Source organism: Pogona vitticeps, chromosome 4, assembly GCF_051106095.1.
Source record: "Pogona vitticeps strain Pit_001003342236 chromosome 4, PviZW2.1, whole genome shotgun sequence".
Taxonomy (NCBI): domain Eukaryota; kingdom Metazoa; phylum Chordata; class Lepidosauria; order Squamata; family Agamidae; genus Pogona; species Pogona vitticeps.
The window spans coordinates 224704529-224719244 of NC_135786.1; the positions used below are offsets into that span (position 1 = coordinate 224704529).

At 38.4% G+C, this 14716-nt stretch overlaps 1 protein-coding gene across 5 annotated transcripts in view; it reads right to left on the reverse strand.

Annotated features, from left to right (window-relative positions):
- The window catches only part of ENPP2 (ectonucleotide pyrophosphatase/phosphodiesterase 2), a 93727-nt gene that overhangs the window by 3806 nt on the left and 75205 nt on the right, over positions 1-14716 (reverse strand). For all 5 annotated transcript variants that reach the window (XM_020796522.3, XM_078391619.1, XM_020796521.3 and 2 more), the window contains 5 exons: positions 14260-14396; positions 12082-12217; positions 10911-10988; positions 9317-9449; positions 3905-4061 (listed from right to left, as the gene is read on the reverse strand). In XM_020796522.3, the coding sequence (XP_020652181.2) occupies positions 3905-4061; positions 9317-9449; positions 10911-10988; positions 12082-12217; positions 14260-14396 (641 nt within the window). The remainder of the gene's footprint in view (positions 1-3904; positions 4062-9316; positions 9450-10910; positions 10989-12081; positions 12218-14259; positions 14397-14716) is intronic.

A 14716-nucleotide genomic window follows, 5' to 3' on the forward strand; every position in this document is an offset into this window, starting at 1 on the left:
CTCAGCCAAACACCTAAAGCAGAGTGTAAATCTCTGGTTCCATCTTAAGTCAACAGACGCAGATGGCAAAAAATAGCTGTCTGATTGACTGTCACAATGAACATCCTTCTGTAAATATACTCAGTAACAAGCATGACCTATAAAGAGAACATGTAAGAGATCCCAAAGTATTTATACCTTAAAGCTGTTGCATTCTATTTTAAATACATTTAATAGAGTTCTGGTCAGGTGGTGTTTACGATTGTGGCTAGCATCATTTACAGTTATGGTTAGTGTCCTTAACATAAAAAGCTGAAAGCTCTACTATATGCGTATATGGCACTGAACTGCAGCTAGAAAGATACTCTGAAGACCATCTAGTCCAATCTCCAACCCAGCGCAGAATACAGATACAACAAAGGTGAAGAACCTGTGATTCTCCAGAAGCTGACCATACATGATCACTAAACATGTTCTATAGGGCTGATGGGAGTTAAAAATCCAGCAATGTGTGGAGAGCCACAGGCTTTTCACTCACCTAGCTCCCCAAGTCCAGCCCATGTTTAAATTACTTCAGGTTGGAGAAACTACCAGTATCTAATACTGTTCCAATGTCCGTCCAAAACTATCAACAGGAAATCTCTCCTAATATTTAGATAAAATCTATTTCAATGCAAATTTGGCCATTTGGCTCTGATCCTGCCTTCTGAAGAAACAGAGAACATTTTTTTTCTGAACATACCTTGGACCTTATTTTATGGCTGATTTCCCCCTTTTTTTCGTCAGTACTGATTTGTGATCTGTTTTAAGCTGCTCTAAGAGCTTTGCAGAGCAAAGTGGAATTAAAACCTCAAGGAAATGTAAATTACAAGAGGGAACCTTGTATCATATGTGGTGGGCATGTAGAGAAGCAGAAAATTATTGTATACTAATACAGTGGTGCCTTGCTTAACGGGCAACCCGTTTAACAATGAAATCGCATACCGACGATGTTTTAAATGGGGGGAAATCGCTTTGCGATGATTGTACCGTTTCGCTTACTGATCATCACAAAGCGGTGATGTTTTAACAGCTGATCGGCGGTTTCAAAATGGCCATGGGGTAAAAAAAAATGGCCGCCCGCTGTTTTCTGGGATGGATTCCTCGCTTACCAGGCAGCTAAAATGGCCACCGTATGGTGGATTTTCACTTAAAGTTGAGTCTGAAGCTCATAGGAACGCATTGAAGAGGTTTCAATGCATTCCTATGGGCTTTTAAATATCACATAGCAACGAAATCGCTTTGCAGCGATTTTTGCTGCACCGATTATCGTCGCTATGCGAGGCACCACTGTACATGGATGTTTGTAGAAAATTCTGCTATGTAATATACTATTTAAACCAGAATTGTTCTTATTAAATATGTTTCCAGAGAGTCTGGATAGGAGAGAGAGCCATTTGGTGATACATATAATAACTGCAGCCAGAATACTATATGCATGGAAATGGAGAGAAAAAAACAAAATACCAAATCATGAAGAATTTGTGGAAAAGATTGAAATGGACATATTAACAGAAGCTTTGAAAGACAATTTAGTTCAAGAAACAACTGAAAAATGGGACCCTATATATAACTGGATCCATTCTATAACCTGAAAGCCAAATGTGATAATTTTAATACAAAATAGTCAAATACCTCTAGTTGGAATTATATGGGCAACTAACAGACACAAAAGTTTATAATGTAATCATATGTTTAAGTACAGATAATATATGATAATGTATGGCATGATATATTCCCTGTTATCCCAATTTACTGTACTTCCCCTTACCCTTGAAATAAAATTTTAAAAAAACCTCAAGGAAAGAAGGTAATGTACTATTACAAAACCAGCCTGATTCTTTATAATCTTTAATCCTATCTTTAATACCTACCAGTTTCTTCTCCTGACTGAGACTGGAAATTAAAATATTGGATGCTACATTCCTTATTGAGGCCTAGTAAGAAAAGCCTTTATCAAAAACATGAATAAAGCTGTGATTTATGACTCTGAATTAAGAGTCTCATTTTGCATTAGTGCTCAAATACTGGAAATAGACTAAAGTTTCTTTTCCTCATTTTATTATTTTGCTTGCTTTGGTATCCAAGCCTTCCTTTTTCACCATGCGATCATGAAAATTACATCTGTTTCAGATTTGATTCTTACTAGTTTCCTTAGTCTCCCTTGTTGTCACTGAGACATTTATTTTTATATAATTTCTGTAGCTAGTCTTGAAAGCAGCCATATTATTAATCTAAAATACCCAGAGTGTTCTTCATCATTTTAGGACAAACTGGAATGGAGGGAATCTCTATTAGATACCACATTTGGCTGGAACATTATATGTGGAGCATTATATTAGCCACCCAGAGTAGACTTCGGTCTGGATGGGCAGGGTATAAAGTTAATAAATAAAATAAATAAATAATATAGGTAAAGAACACAGCTGTAGAGAGTGCCTCTAAACAAGTCTGCTGCTAACGAGACAGCAGAAGACAGAGGTCCACCTACACTGCCCCACAAAATAGGGGCTGATTATTACCTATTGATTCTTTCTATGGATGTGAAAATCTTTTTGTCACAAATTTGTTGCATTCTCCATATCACACTGGCATATTCTTCCCACTTTGATTCATACTGAGTTACAAGAGTTATGTTCCTGCTTTGAAAACCATAGGTTTTTTTGTAAATTTTACCGAATGTGCACATTTATTGATACATTTTGCCTCATGTGAAAATGTTAAAACAAATTATGCATCTCTCTCCTTAATTAAACCATGTTTGTCCATAAGTAAGATTTTACTACGATGAAATACAAGCGCAAAATGGCAAGTTTGTGCGTTTACCCCTTACTACAAGAACTTACCTGTTTCCATTTTTAAGCATGTACATAGTTTTCTGGACACTTTGTTTCTCTAAAATGTTCTCTAAGCCTCAAAGTTGTGTGAATTCTAAGGCATTATGTGTTCCTTTTTTTACAACATGTCAGGGCCTAAGTGGTATGAACACTACTTTATTAGAACTATCAACCCCAACAAAAAATTTTTCCATCTCTAATTCATTCTGTACACATTTTGGAAATAGTCCCATCCCCACTCTAGACTCTATTCCCAAAAGACTGACTAAGTTATTTACCTTGGGGACTTTAAAATCCTGAGACCTGCATTGTCTGCACGGGAAACACAAAGACACTTGCAAAAAACCTGTTTTGCAATTACAGTGGTGCCTCGCTTTATGATTGCCTTACATTACGACGAAACCGCATTACGACAATCTTTTTGTGATCGCAATTGCTATTGCAAAACGATGGTCTAAATGGGGTTTTTTCGCTTTGCTTTCCCTGCTTCGGGAACTGATTCTTCGCAAAACGACGATCTTAAAACAGCTGATCGGCAGTTTCAAAATGGCCACCGGGTAAACAAAAGGACTCCCCGCTGTTTTCTGGGACAGATTCCTCGCAAGACAGGCAGCGAAAACGTCTGCCCTATGGAGGATCTTCGCTGGACGGTGAGTTTTGACCCCATTGGAACGCACTGAAGGGGTTTCAATGCATTTCAATGGGTTTTTTTCGCTTTACGATGTTTTCGCTTAACGGCGATTTTCCTGGAACGGATTATCACTGTTAAGTGAGGCACCACTGTACACAAAAGCCGTAACTTAGAGAGATGAATTGCCTCAAGTTAAGAAATCTCCACTGAAATTATATGACATTATACGTTCCACACCACGTCATGTGACTCAGTTTGCAAAAGATAATGTCAACAGATTAAGTCTTAACTTGAAGTAATTTGGCTCAGTTACACCTTTTGAATAGCAGAGCAACAGGATTTCAGCCATTATTTAAGTTTTTGTTTCTGTATATTTGTTTTACAAGAGAAAAGGCACCAGGAATCCGTTTGAACTTACAGTGCAGCTTTCATCATTGTCGGGCCTGTGTGGTATTATATATGACAGAACAGACAGTGGTCCATCACACTTGTCAGCCGGCTGTGTGAAATCTAAACAACTTGTTATAATACTGTAGTAGTGGGTTGGAACTGGGACTGAACTTCCTTCCACATACCTAGAAAAAAAGGAAGGGTTTTCAAAATCGACATTTTTTGAAAACTGAGCACATCTATTGGATACATGTTGGAAAAGATTTTTTTTTTTTTAAAAAAAAGAATTGTTCCTTTTGTCAACTCCTGGAAGGACTTTTTGACTCATTATGAAGGAAGGAAAAATCATTACATAAAGCAAGGATTCAAAAGAGATGAAACAATATATGCTACTTTGTTTTTATTCCCCCATGTTTTAAAATATAAATCAATAACTAGTTTTTTTGCCAAGACATAACAAAAAGCTTTAAAAAGTCCTTCATACCTGCAGCTGACTCAAGCAGACCCACTGGTGTGTTGAGGGATGTTCGTGAGTTTCAGCAGTATTTTGGCTTCTAGTTTTAATAAACACTGCCAAATCAATATACATGCTGGCAGAGAATGCTAGATTTGGGTCTGGATGTAAGTTTCCTCAGAAGAACAGACAAACGCTAGAAAGCCTCCCAATTTTTCTCTGGTTTGGATTACAATCTCAGCCCGAGGCAAATTCTGAACAGTAAGCAAGCATTATGAAAAATCATGTTTCTCAAGAGAATTTGTGTTACTGCATCTTCTTGGGGTGATGGCTTCTACAGTTCTTATTACCACTGCAAAAGCCAAGACACACTACTTTAAAGGGAAGAAGAATGCAGCTGGAGGGATGATACATGGATGGAGGAGGTGACTCAGTGGATGGCTTCTGAAGCTGGATTGACACAGAACAGTAGGAGATTGTCCTGTATCCTACGGTAGAGTTATTCCAACTACTCTACATTCTGGCTGTTGAAAGCCTCCACCATGTTTGATTGAATGGCAGGAGATGTCAATGGCCACTAGAGATGGGAATGAATTTTAAAAAAGAATCACCAAATCCATTCAAAAATTGCTAATTCATCTATTCATGTGCATACAAATCAATGCTCCCAACAACTATGAATCAATGGATTTTTAGCAATTTTTTTATTGATTCATTTGGCTATAAAATGGCCCCCAAAGCACCTAGACTCCAAAATTGCAGGGATGCTTCCTCTGGCTCTCCTCTACAATCCAAGATCGGCGAAGATTAGATTTCCCTGACCTACAGTTGTGTTCAAAATTATTCAACCCCCAATGCTGTAAAGGGGTTTAGGGACTATAGTGTACATTTGGAATTGTATTCAGAATGAAATCCTACAAGGACGTTTTAAAGAACCAAATGCAACTAAAATAGCATCAATTGTTTATGTAATACAGTAGTAAATGTTTCTTTTGTGGTTTCTTCATTGCCACAATTATTCAACCCCTTAAAGACTACCACTCTGAAGAAGAGAGGTTCATTCAGGTGTTTTCGATCAGGTATTGAAAACACCTGTGGATGTCACCGAGCACCAATCAAGCATAATAAGCACCAATTAGGCAGCTTTAAAATGACTGTGATACTCAGCTCCTTCTAGACATTTACTGGTGTGGTTACAAACATGGTGAAGTCAAGAGAATGGTCCAGGAAGACAAGAGAAGAGGTGATTTGTCTTCACAGGAAGGGCAATGTCTATAAGAAGATTGCAAAGAAGTTAAACATACCAAGAGACACCATAGGAAGCATCATTCACAAATTCAAGGCAAAGGGCACTGTTGAAATGCTACCTGGTCGTGGAAGAAAGAAGATGCTGACTTTGACTGCTGTGCGCTACCTAAAGCGTAGAGTGGTGAAAAGTCCCCGTGTGACTGCTGAGGAACTGAAAAAAGATTTGTCAGATGTGGGTATAGAAATTTCAGCTCAGACAATAAGGCGCACACTGCGTAATGAAGGTCTCCATGCCAGAACCCCCAGGCGCACCCCCTTGCTGTCTCCCAAGAATAAGAAGAGTCAACTGCAGTATGCCAAAAGTCATGTGGGCAAACCACAAATAGTGTTCTGTGGACTAATGAAACAAAATTAGAACTGTTTGGGCCCATGGATCAACGCTATGTTTGGAGGAGGAAGAACAAGGCATATGACGAAAAGAACACCTTGCCTACTGTGAAGCATGGCGGAGGGTCAATAATGCTTTGGGGCTGTTTTGCTTCTGCAGGTACAGGGAAGCTTCAGCATGTACAAGGTACCATGAATTCTCTTCAGTACCAGGAGATATTGGATGAAAATGTGATGCAGTCCGTCACACACCTGAGGCTTGGGAGACGTTGGACCTTTCAACAGGACAATGATCCCAAGCATACCTCCAAGTCCACTAGAGCATGGTTGCAGAGGAAAGGCTGGAACATTTTGGAGTGGCCATCGCAGTCACCAGACTTAAATCCGATTGAGAACCTCTGGTGGGACTTAAAGAAAGCAGTTGCAGTGCGCAAGCCTAAGAATTTGAGTGAACTGGAGGCTTTTGCCCATGAAGAATGGGCGAAGATACCCATAGATCGCTGCAAGACACTTGTGTCAAGCTATGCTTCACGTTTAAAAGCTGTTATTACTGTAAAAGGATGTTGTACTAAGTACTAAGATTGAATGTCACTTGGGGGTTGAATAAAAACTAATAATGATGTGAGCACAGAAAAGACATTTGTGGTTATTTCATTATAAACTTAAGGTTATATTTCTCTGACCTACAAGTGCCTCTTTCATGTAAATGTAAGCAAGATGACTGAATGATCAAAATCAATGTCAAAATGGCCAAAACATTCAATTTCAGTGGGGGTTGAATAATTTTGAACACAACTGTAGCTGCTAAAGGGCACTTTCCTGGAAGGACCCACTTTGTGGGTATATAACTTGGATGTCTGAAACCCAATCTTCACCAAACTTGCAAGGATTATAGTCAGTAGAAGCATCTCTATAATTTTGGTATCTCCAGAGGCCTGTGGGGAACTTTCCAGGGGACCTCTCCTTGTAGGTGTACAGCTCAGACATCTTAAACCAAAACTTCTCTAAACTTGCAGGGCTTGTAGAGGAAAGTCAGGGGAAGCTTCTCAGTGATTTTTGTGTCTCTAGGTGCTTAGGGGGGCTTGTATAGGATTTTAAAGTAAAAAACAAATTGATGAATCTATTTGTCAGAAAAAATTCAGAAATTTGTAATTTAGTGACCTTGATGGATCGCAAATCAAACCAAATCATCTTTTTTCTGATTCATGCCCATCTCTAATTGCCACTCTTATAGATTTTATGACCCTACCTACTATGAAAAGGAAGTAGTAATGAGATATTTGGTGTATATAATCCTCTTTGGACTTCTCTTCTTTTGAATAATTTTCTTCAACGAAGCCAACTGTGTGCACCTAGTCTAATGTGGGTTGAGATCATATTCTGGAATTAAGATTGCCCTGGAAGATAACTTTCACCAGGATTGCTATCCTGTTGGTTCTGCTGGAGTTTGATACTATTGGCTGTGTTATCCTTCCAGAGTACCTATCTGAAATAGAAACTCAGGGGCATAGCTCATCAGTACCACCACTAACATATGACTGTGGTTGTTACGTGCTGTCAGTTCCCTTCGACCTACAGTGACCCTGTCTTCAAAATGTCTTGTCCTCAACTGTGTTTCTCAGCTCTTGTAAACTCAACCCTGTGACTTCCTTTAGAGAGTCGGTCCATCTCATATTTGGTCTTCTGACTAGCAGATCCCAAAAGGATATATGGGGTACTCCTATGCAAACCCCTCGGCCTGTAATGTTCTAAGCAGCTTAACATTTCCATAAAATCACTTAAAGTCTCATTCTTGCAATGTGATATTGGTTTTATCAATATACAAACAATGCCCAATGTCCTTTCTCTACAGTGGGGTCTCTACTTAAGAACTTAATCCGTATTGGAAGGTGGTTCTCAAGTTGAAAAGTTCTTATGTTGAATCTGCATTTCCCATAGGAATGCATTGAAAACCATTTAATCCGTATCTGCTCTTCTCCGTCCATAGAAACTACAGTGGAACCTCTACCTAAGAACTTAATCCGTTTTGGAATGGTGTTCTTAAGTTGAAATGTTGTTAAGTTGAAGCAAAATTTCCCATAGGAATGGACTGAAAACCAATTAATCTGTTCTGGCTGTTTTTTTGTTATGTAGAGGTGCGTTCGTACATTGAAGCATTAGTTCCCATAGGAACTAATGCAAAGCTGGTTAATACGTACTCTACCACTGGGGGGGGGGAATTTTTTTTAACCTAAGATGACCTAAGGTTAAAAAAAGAGCAGGAAAGGGTTTTTTTCCTGTTCTTATCTTGGATTTCTGTTCTCAAGTAGAAATAAAATTTAGCAAATGGAGCTGTTCTTAAATTGGATTGTTCTTAAGTAGGGACGTTCTTAAGTAGAGACCCCACTGTACTTCTTTTTCACATGCCTTTCACTCCTACACCCACCTCACATTCTACTGTACTGAAGTGAAAAAGAAACAGTCCTAGTAACTTGTTGCAGAGATTTTAGAGAGAAGCCAGAGGGATTGTTGGTAAATAGAACAGTCAAACTAAGAATACAAATATGCCTTGTTCTGAATAGCTTACACTTGAAAGACCAGCTTAGTAGTGCTTTCAGTTTCACTTTTGCTGACAGATACTCAGGCATCCAGTACAGCTAGCATTAACTTTGAACAGCTTTGGCTCCTGCACCCACAACATCACTTCCTAGATAAAGTAGATCTGACCACAGTCAAGCATAATACTGGACTGTTACGTTGTTCTATGCCATCAAGTCAAAACCAACTTATAATGCTCCTAATAGGGCTACCAAAGTAAATGAGATATTTAAAGGGTTCCACAATCCCAATGGGTTTATGGCCAAGCAGGGATTTCAACCTAGACGAGTCCTAGTCCATCACTCTACCCATTGCATCACACCAGGTATTTAGTAATGCTGGACTACCTGAACATATTCTTTTCAGGTTTGGCTTTAAAAGAGATTTGGAAAGATTAGCTGGTACAAATACAAATTTCTGAAGCTCATTTTGCAGATCATGTTACTCATGTTTTTAAATCTTGTGCCTCCAGTTCATTTCTGGTTCTTTCCCATAAAGCCACAGGGGATCTGGGATCAGGATTATTGGAAGGACCATCTCCTCCCATCTGATATTATTATTCTAGCAAATGTGTTCAACATTAAAGGTCCTACTATTCACCTAATCATGTTCAGCAGAATTGGCTGGAACAAGAGGCAAGGTCTTCACTAGTGTGAAATTCACATTTGAAGAACAAAGGGGAATAAATCTCTGAAGTTTCAGGAGAAAAATATGTTCCACTGTGTTCAACAAGAAGACAAGCAGACATAAGATTTCAGTTTAGAAGATCCTTACAGTTTTATTTTGTCCGGTGTGTCGTGCAAACCATCAAAGTCATAATCAAAGATTGGTCCACTTATAACATTGACTCCATTCCGCTCAATAGCATATCTTTTCACCAAAACCCGCTGAAAGTAATTCCACACCTCTATATAGGTTAGAAAAAAAAATAGGATTAGCCAAAAAGCAAACAGAGAAGGCAACATGCATACATTGTTGGCAAACTCACTTCTCTTTGTATAATTCTTTATGTGGCCAAAAGGGGAATGTAACTAGCAGGCATGGGGGACTCCAAAGGCTTGTATATTCATAACAACTGTCATCAACAATGACAATTAGATATAGATTAGAAAATATAATACATCTTATTTCACCATTTTCTAAAAAATAAAAATAGTTATCAGAAAATGCATATTAACTTATGCCTCTCTAAGTGTTTCATAGCCATGTGGTTAATATTTAGTCATTTTTATTGATGAACTGAAGTGTTTAACTATGCTACACTAATGTGATTATGCAAAATAAATATTAAAATCTTAGCTCCAAAATTATTCTGAAGTCATGTGGCATAATTAATATAATTTCTGGATTTACATTATGTGTTCTAAGGTAAACACGGTATTAAAAATGAGGAAATTAATTCCATACCTTTCAAGGGGGATAAAATATCCAAGCTAAATAAATTACAGGTTTCTTATAACTTTTCCCAAAGAGGAAAAAAAGGTTCCCCTATTTTTTTTCTTTCATTTTCCTCTGTTGAGTAAGGCCATAGACAAAGGAAATACACAGTGCCACTCTGAAGCTGGCATTGCTCTGGATACTACACAGACATCCAATTGTTCTCTCACTACAAAATAACATGGCTTCCTCTTTTGTCATTTTCCACAAGGCCTTATGCATGCAAGAAAGTAACCATTTCCACAAATGGCAGTACCCTGAGACTGCACTTTTATATCATCCTAACTAGATGGACTATGTCATTTGTTGTATCCTATTCATTTTTGAAGGAGTTTAATAAGTCATAAATTTAATAACCCACAGAGGGTCAAATCTATTTTTGCTAGAAAATGAGTGTTGACACAACTATTTAATAGAACATCACATTAATGACTTAGTATTCTTTGCTTATTATGACATAAACATGGCTTCAGGGACCTTGGCCCTCTAGATATTGTTGGACTACAATCTCCATGATTCCTTTCTACTGATCAAAGTGGTTGGGGCTGATGGAATATGGTGTCCAACATCAAGGGAGACCTACTCTCCATACTTGTGGTAAACAAAACAAAACAAACCACACAAGGCACTTGGGAAAAATGGTGGCAAGGCACGCTAGCCACCTAGAGTGGACAAGTCACCCAGATAGGTGGGGTATGTATAAATAAATAAATAACTAACTAAATAAATAAATAACTAAATAACTAAATAACTAAATAACTAAATAAATAAATAAATAAATAAATAAATAAATAAATAAATAAATAAATAAATAAATAATACGGCCTATGAGCAACCTGGTGGGAATGTGTTTTACATTCATCTTACAAACACGGGGGAGTCAGAAGCTAGATTTCACAAAAGCATATCATAAAAATGTAAGGGTGCTTACTTTTGAAGGCAGGATACATTGGAACCACGTTTGTTATGAGGAAAGCATCATATTTTGCCTCTGCTGAGGAACTGAGTTCTGAAAATGAAAAATAAAAGGAGTTTATAGCTTAGGGGCTATGCTTTCAGAAGCCGAAAGGTAAATATGTACTGAAGGAAAGGTAAACACTTTAGTAGGACCCAATTGTCCCCAAAGAAAGGCCAGGCAAAGAAGGAAAGCAAGCTAACCCAAAAAAAGGCAAGGTAGCCTTAGCATTAATCTGAAATACTGCTAGATTTGACAGGCAGAATTTTTAAAAAAAGATTGTTTGGATGACAAAGTACAGGCTCTCACTTAAAGGAGATTATCTTTCTGTAATGACATTTGTTGTTGTTTAGTCATTTAGTCGTTTCCGACTCTTCGTGACCCCATGGACCAGAGCACGCTAGGCCCTCCTGTCTTCCATTGGGTCAAATTCCTGTTGGTCACTTCAATGACACTGTCCAACATCTCATCCTCTGTCGTCCCCTTCTCTTCCTGCCTTCACACTTCCCCAACATCAGGGTCTTTTCCAGGGAGTCTTCTCTTCTCATGAGATGGCCAAAGTATTGGAGCCTCAGCTTCAGGATCTGTCCCTCCAGTGAGCACTCAGAGTTGATTTCCTTTAGAATTGATAAGTTTGTTCTCCTTCCAGTCCAGGGGACTCTCAAGAGCCTCCTCCAGCACCACAATTCAAAACCATCAATTCCTCGGCAGTCAGCTTTCTTTATGGTCCAGCTCTCATTACCATACATCACGACAGGAAAAACCATAGCTTTGACTCTGAGGACTTTTGTTGGCAAGGTGATGTCTCTGCTTTTTAAGATGCTGTCGAGGTTTGTCATTGCTTTCCTCCCAAGAAGCAGGCGTCTTTTAATTTCGTGGCTGCTGTCACCATCTGCAGTGGTCATGAGCCCAACTAAAGACATGACTGAAAACCTCTCTGTGAGACATGCCTCCAGCTGCACACTTAAATCGACAGATACTCATAAATGCCAAAAAATATATTTTTTAAAAAGGGACGCTAGCTGAATCAGTTCAAAATAAACAAAAAGCACACATTTCTCACACTGAATTGCAGCTCAAATTTCAAAACTGTATATATACCAATAGATTTAGAAAATATACATAACACTAGTGCTTGTAAGCTTACGTGGTGGAAAAAGGAATCCATAAGACATTTGTCTGTCCACTCTGTAGGCTGTACAACTCTGACTATTGCTTGGAGAAACACGCAAGTCAGGCCTTACACAGTTAGCCAACTGTTCTGGGACACCAGACACCTCTGCCTGCATTGAAAGAAGAAATTAAATACCTTTCCATTATTCTTCAGATAAACAACAATCCACATGCATTGCCTAAGAGAATGTAAAGGCCCCCACGAGAGCTTAATATTTCGTGAAAGATCATTAGCAGATCTAGCAAAGTTTTTTAAAAATGATAAATCTCAAGAAACCAAAATTCCTATGGATGGATCAGGTTTTTCAGACTACTTTCCATGAAGTAGAGAAAGGAGAGAATAATAATAAATTGTAAGAAATTTTGCAGACTACAAAACCCTATGATTTATTTTGCATAATATATGAAACAAACATGTTGAATTCCGTTACAAAAACTGAGTTACTGAAACATGCCTATAATGTTGGCAGTGCAACAGTCACGACTGCTTGCAAATGCACTCTTCCACTCTTTCCATTACTTACACCTTTTATCAGGCATAGAGCTGAACTACATATTAACTATGCTACTAAATTGGGGGAGGGACTCTTATGGGGACTTCAACATACACCACCTGCTGCCGTCTTCATTTGGTAACTTGTGGATATTCATTTGTTTTTAATCCTGCACTCAAAGCTAGAAGTACAAAGCCAAGATTACACCAAGTTTCACCCTAGAATTTAGTGACACTTTAAAGGGTAATTCTCACTTTGCTTTGTACCTGGATATGACATATCAGAGTACACAGATATCTAAATAATCACAAAATGGTCAAAATGGCCATCTACTTTTGCATGTTGTTACAGTGGACAGAAGCTTTTAAGAATCCTATAGATAGGGCAGAAAAGCAACTGCTTTCTCTTGATGTCAGCCCTAACAACTGGTGTTCAGTGGTATATGGTGGCTCCATAAGACAATCATGACTAAGTAACTGAGCACTGCACAAAGCAGAACTCTTCACAACATCCTCAAGAAAAAAGGGTTCAGGCTTTTTCAGCTTTGTTCACAAGATACAAGAGGTGATCAGGTAGCATGGCAAAGTGTCTGTGCATGAACACACAATCTTCAGAACTGATGAGGTGCTTGTGTATTCCATATCTGAATGCACAGAGACTGAGAAAGTTACTTTTTTTGGACTACAACTCCCAGAATTTTCCAGTTCTGGGGGCGATCCCATCTGCAAGATTCTGGGAACAGATTTTTTTGATGTCCAAAAAAAGTCAACTTTTACAAATTCCCCCAAATTTAAGAGACAACAAGCTCTTAGAACAGCGCTGCATCCGCAAGGCAAATATTCCTTTCGCAGTTGTCTTTATACTTCTTTTCCTCACCCTGTTCCTTTCTTTCTCAAAGCGTAACTTTAAAGCTATTCATGATGGGGTCTGACTTTGATTTTTGTATCATTCAAGAAAATACACCCAACAAAGATAGCTCTAAACAAATTAACTGTACTAAATAAATCTCTCTTAAATGATCATTTGCTCACTTGGAAGCTATGTCTTTATGACTTGGCAGTGGCAAAAAGCTGCACAAATTGCAAACAGAACACTGTACATAAAAAGCACTCTTGCTGTGAGCCTCAAGATGTTCTGTCATTCTTTAGAGGAAATAATTATTAAGGGGAAACAAAGGAAGAAACAGAGCCATGTGGTCCATGAGCTAAAATAAAAGTTGAGCACTGGACCACTGAAGGATATTTAAGGCAAGCTTTTGAGTCCTCCAAGACTTTTAATCAGACTGGGCAGTGCAGCTTTTGGAAGTTGGGGAAAAAAACAAAGGCCTTAAAGCCTCCTGGGTAGATAGTGAAACCACAGCATTTGAAGCAAAACTAAAATTTCAAAAAGGAGACTGCACACATGAACAGCATGAAGTGTGGTATCGGGTTTCACCCCAGGATGTAGACTCAACACCCTCTTTCCCTCTTTATAGACAAAGGGCTGACAGTCATTCAGTGTGCTCTCTATTGCCTTAAGGGGAGTCTCCAGCAGTAATTAGGGCATCAGATGGAACCGGATGCATTTTGTCTTATTTTTTTTCTTTGCTAAGATCAGTCCATGTCTTCTCTATCCTCCTACCCTTCCACCCACACAGGGTTTCAGGCAAACTTAGTGACCTGCTTCGAAACTGTATAGGACGTCCAGAGAGGCATCAGGAATGTTTCACTATAGCCACTTTCAAAGTCATGGTGATGCAAGATGCTGTATTTTGTACGATAAAGAACAGCAGGACGACCATAAAGGAGATGTTTATCTGCAAATTAAAAAAGATAAGTCACAGAACAAAGCAATCAAACACATATACTTATAAAAGATAGATAGATAGATAGATAGATAGATAGATAGATAGATAGATAGATAGATAGATAGATAGATAGATAGATAGATAGATAGATAGATAGATAGATAGATAGATAGATAGATAGATAGATAGATAGATAGATAGATAGATAGATAGATAGATAGATAGATAGATAGATAGATAGATAGATAGATAGATAGATAGATAGATAGATAGATAGTGGTCGTTTAGTCATGTCCGACGCTTCGTGACCCGATGGACCACAGCATGCT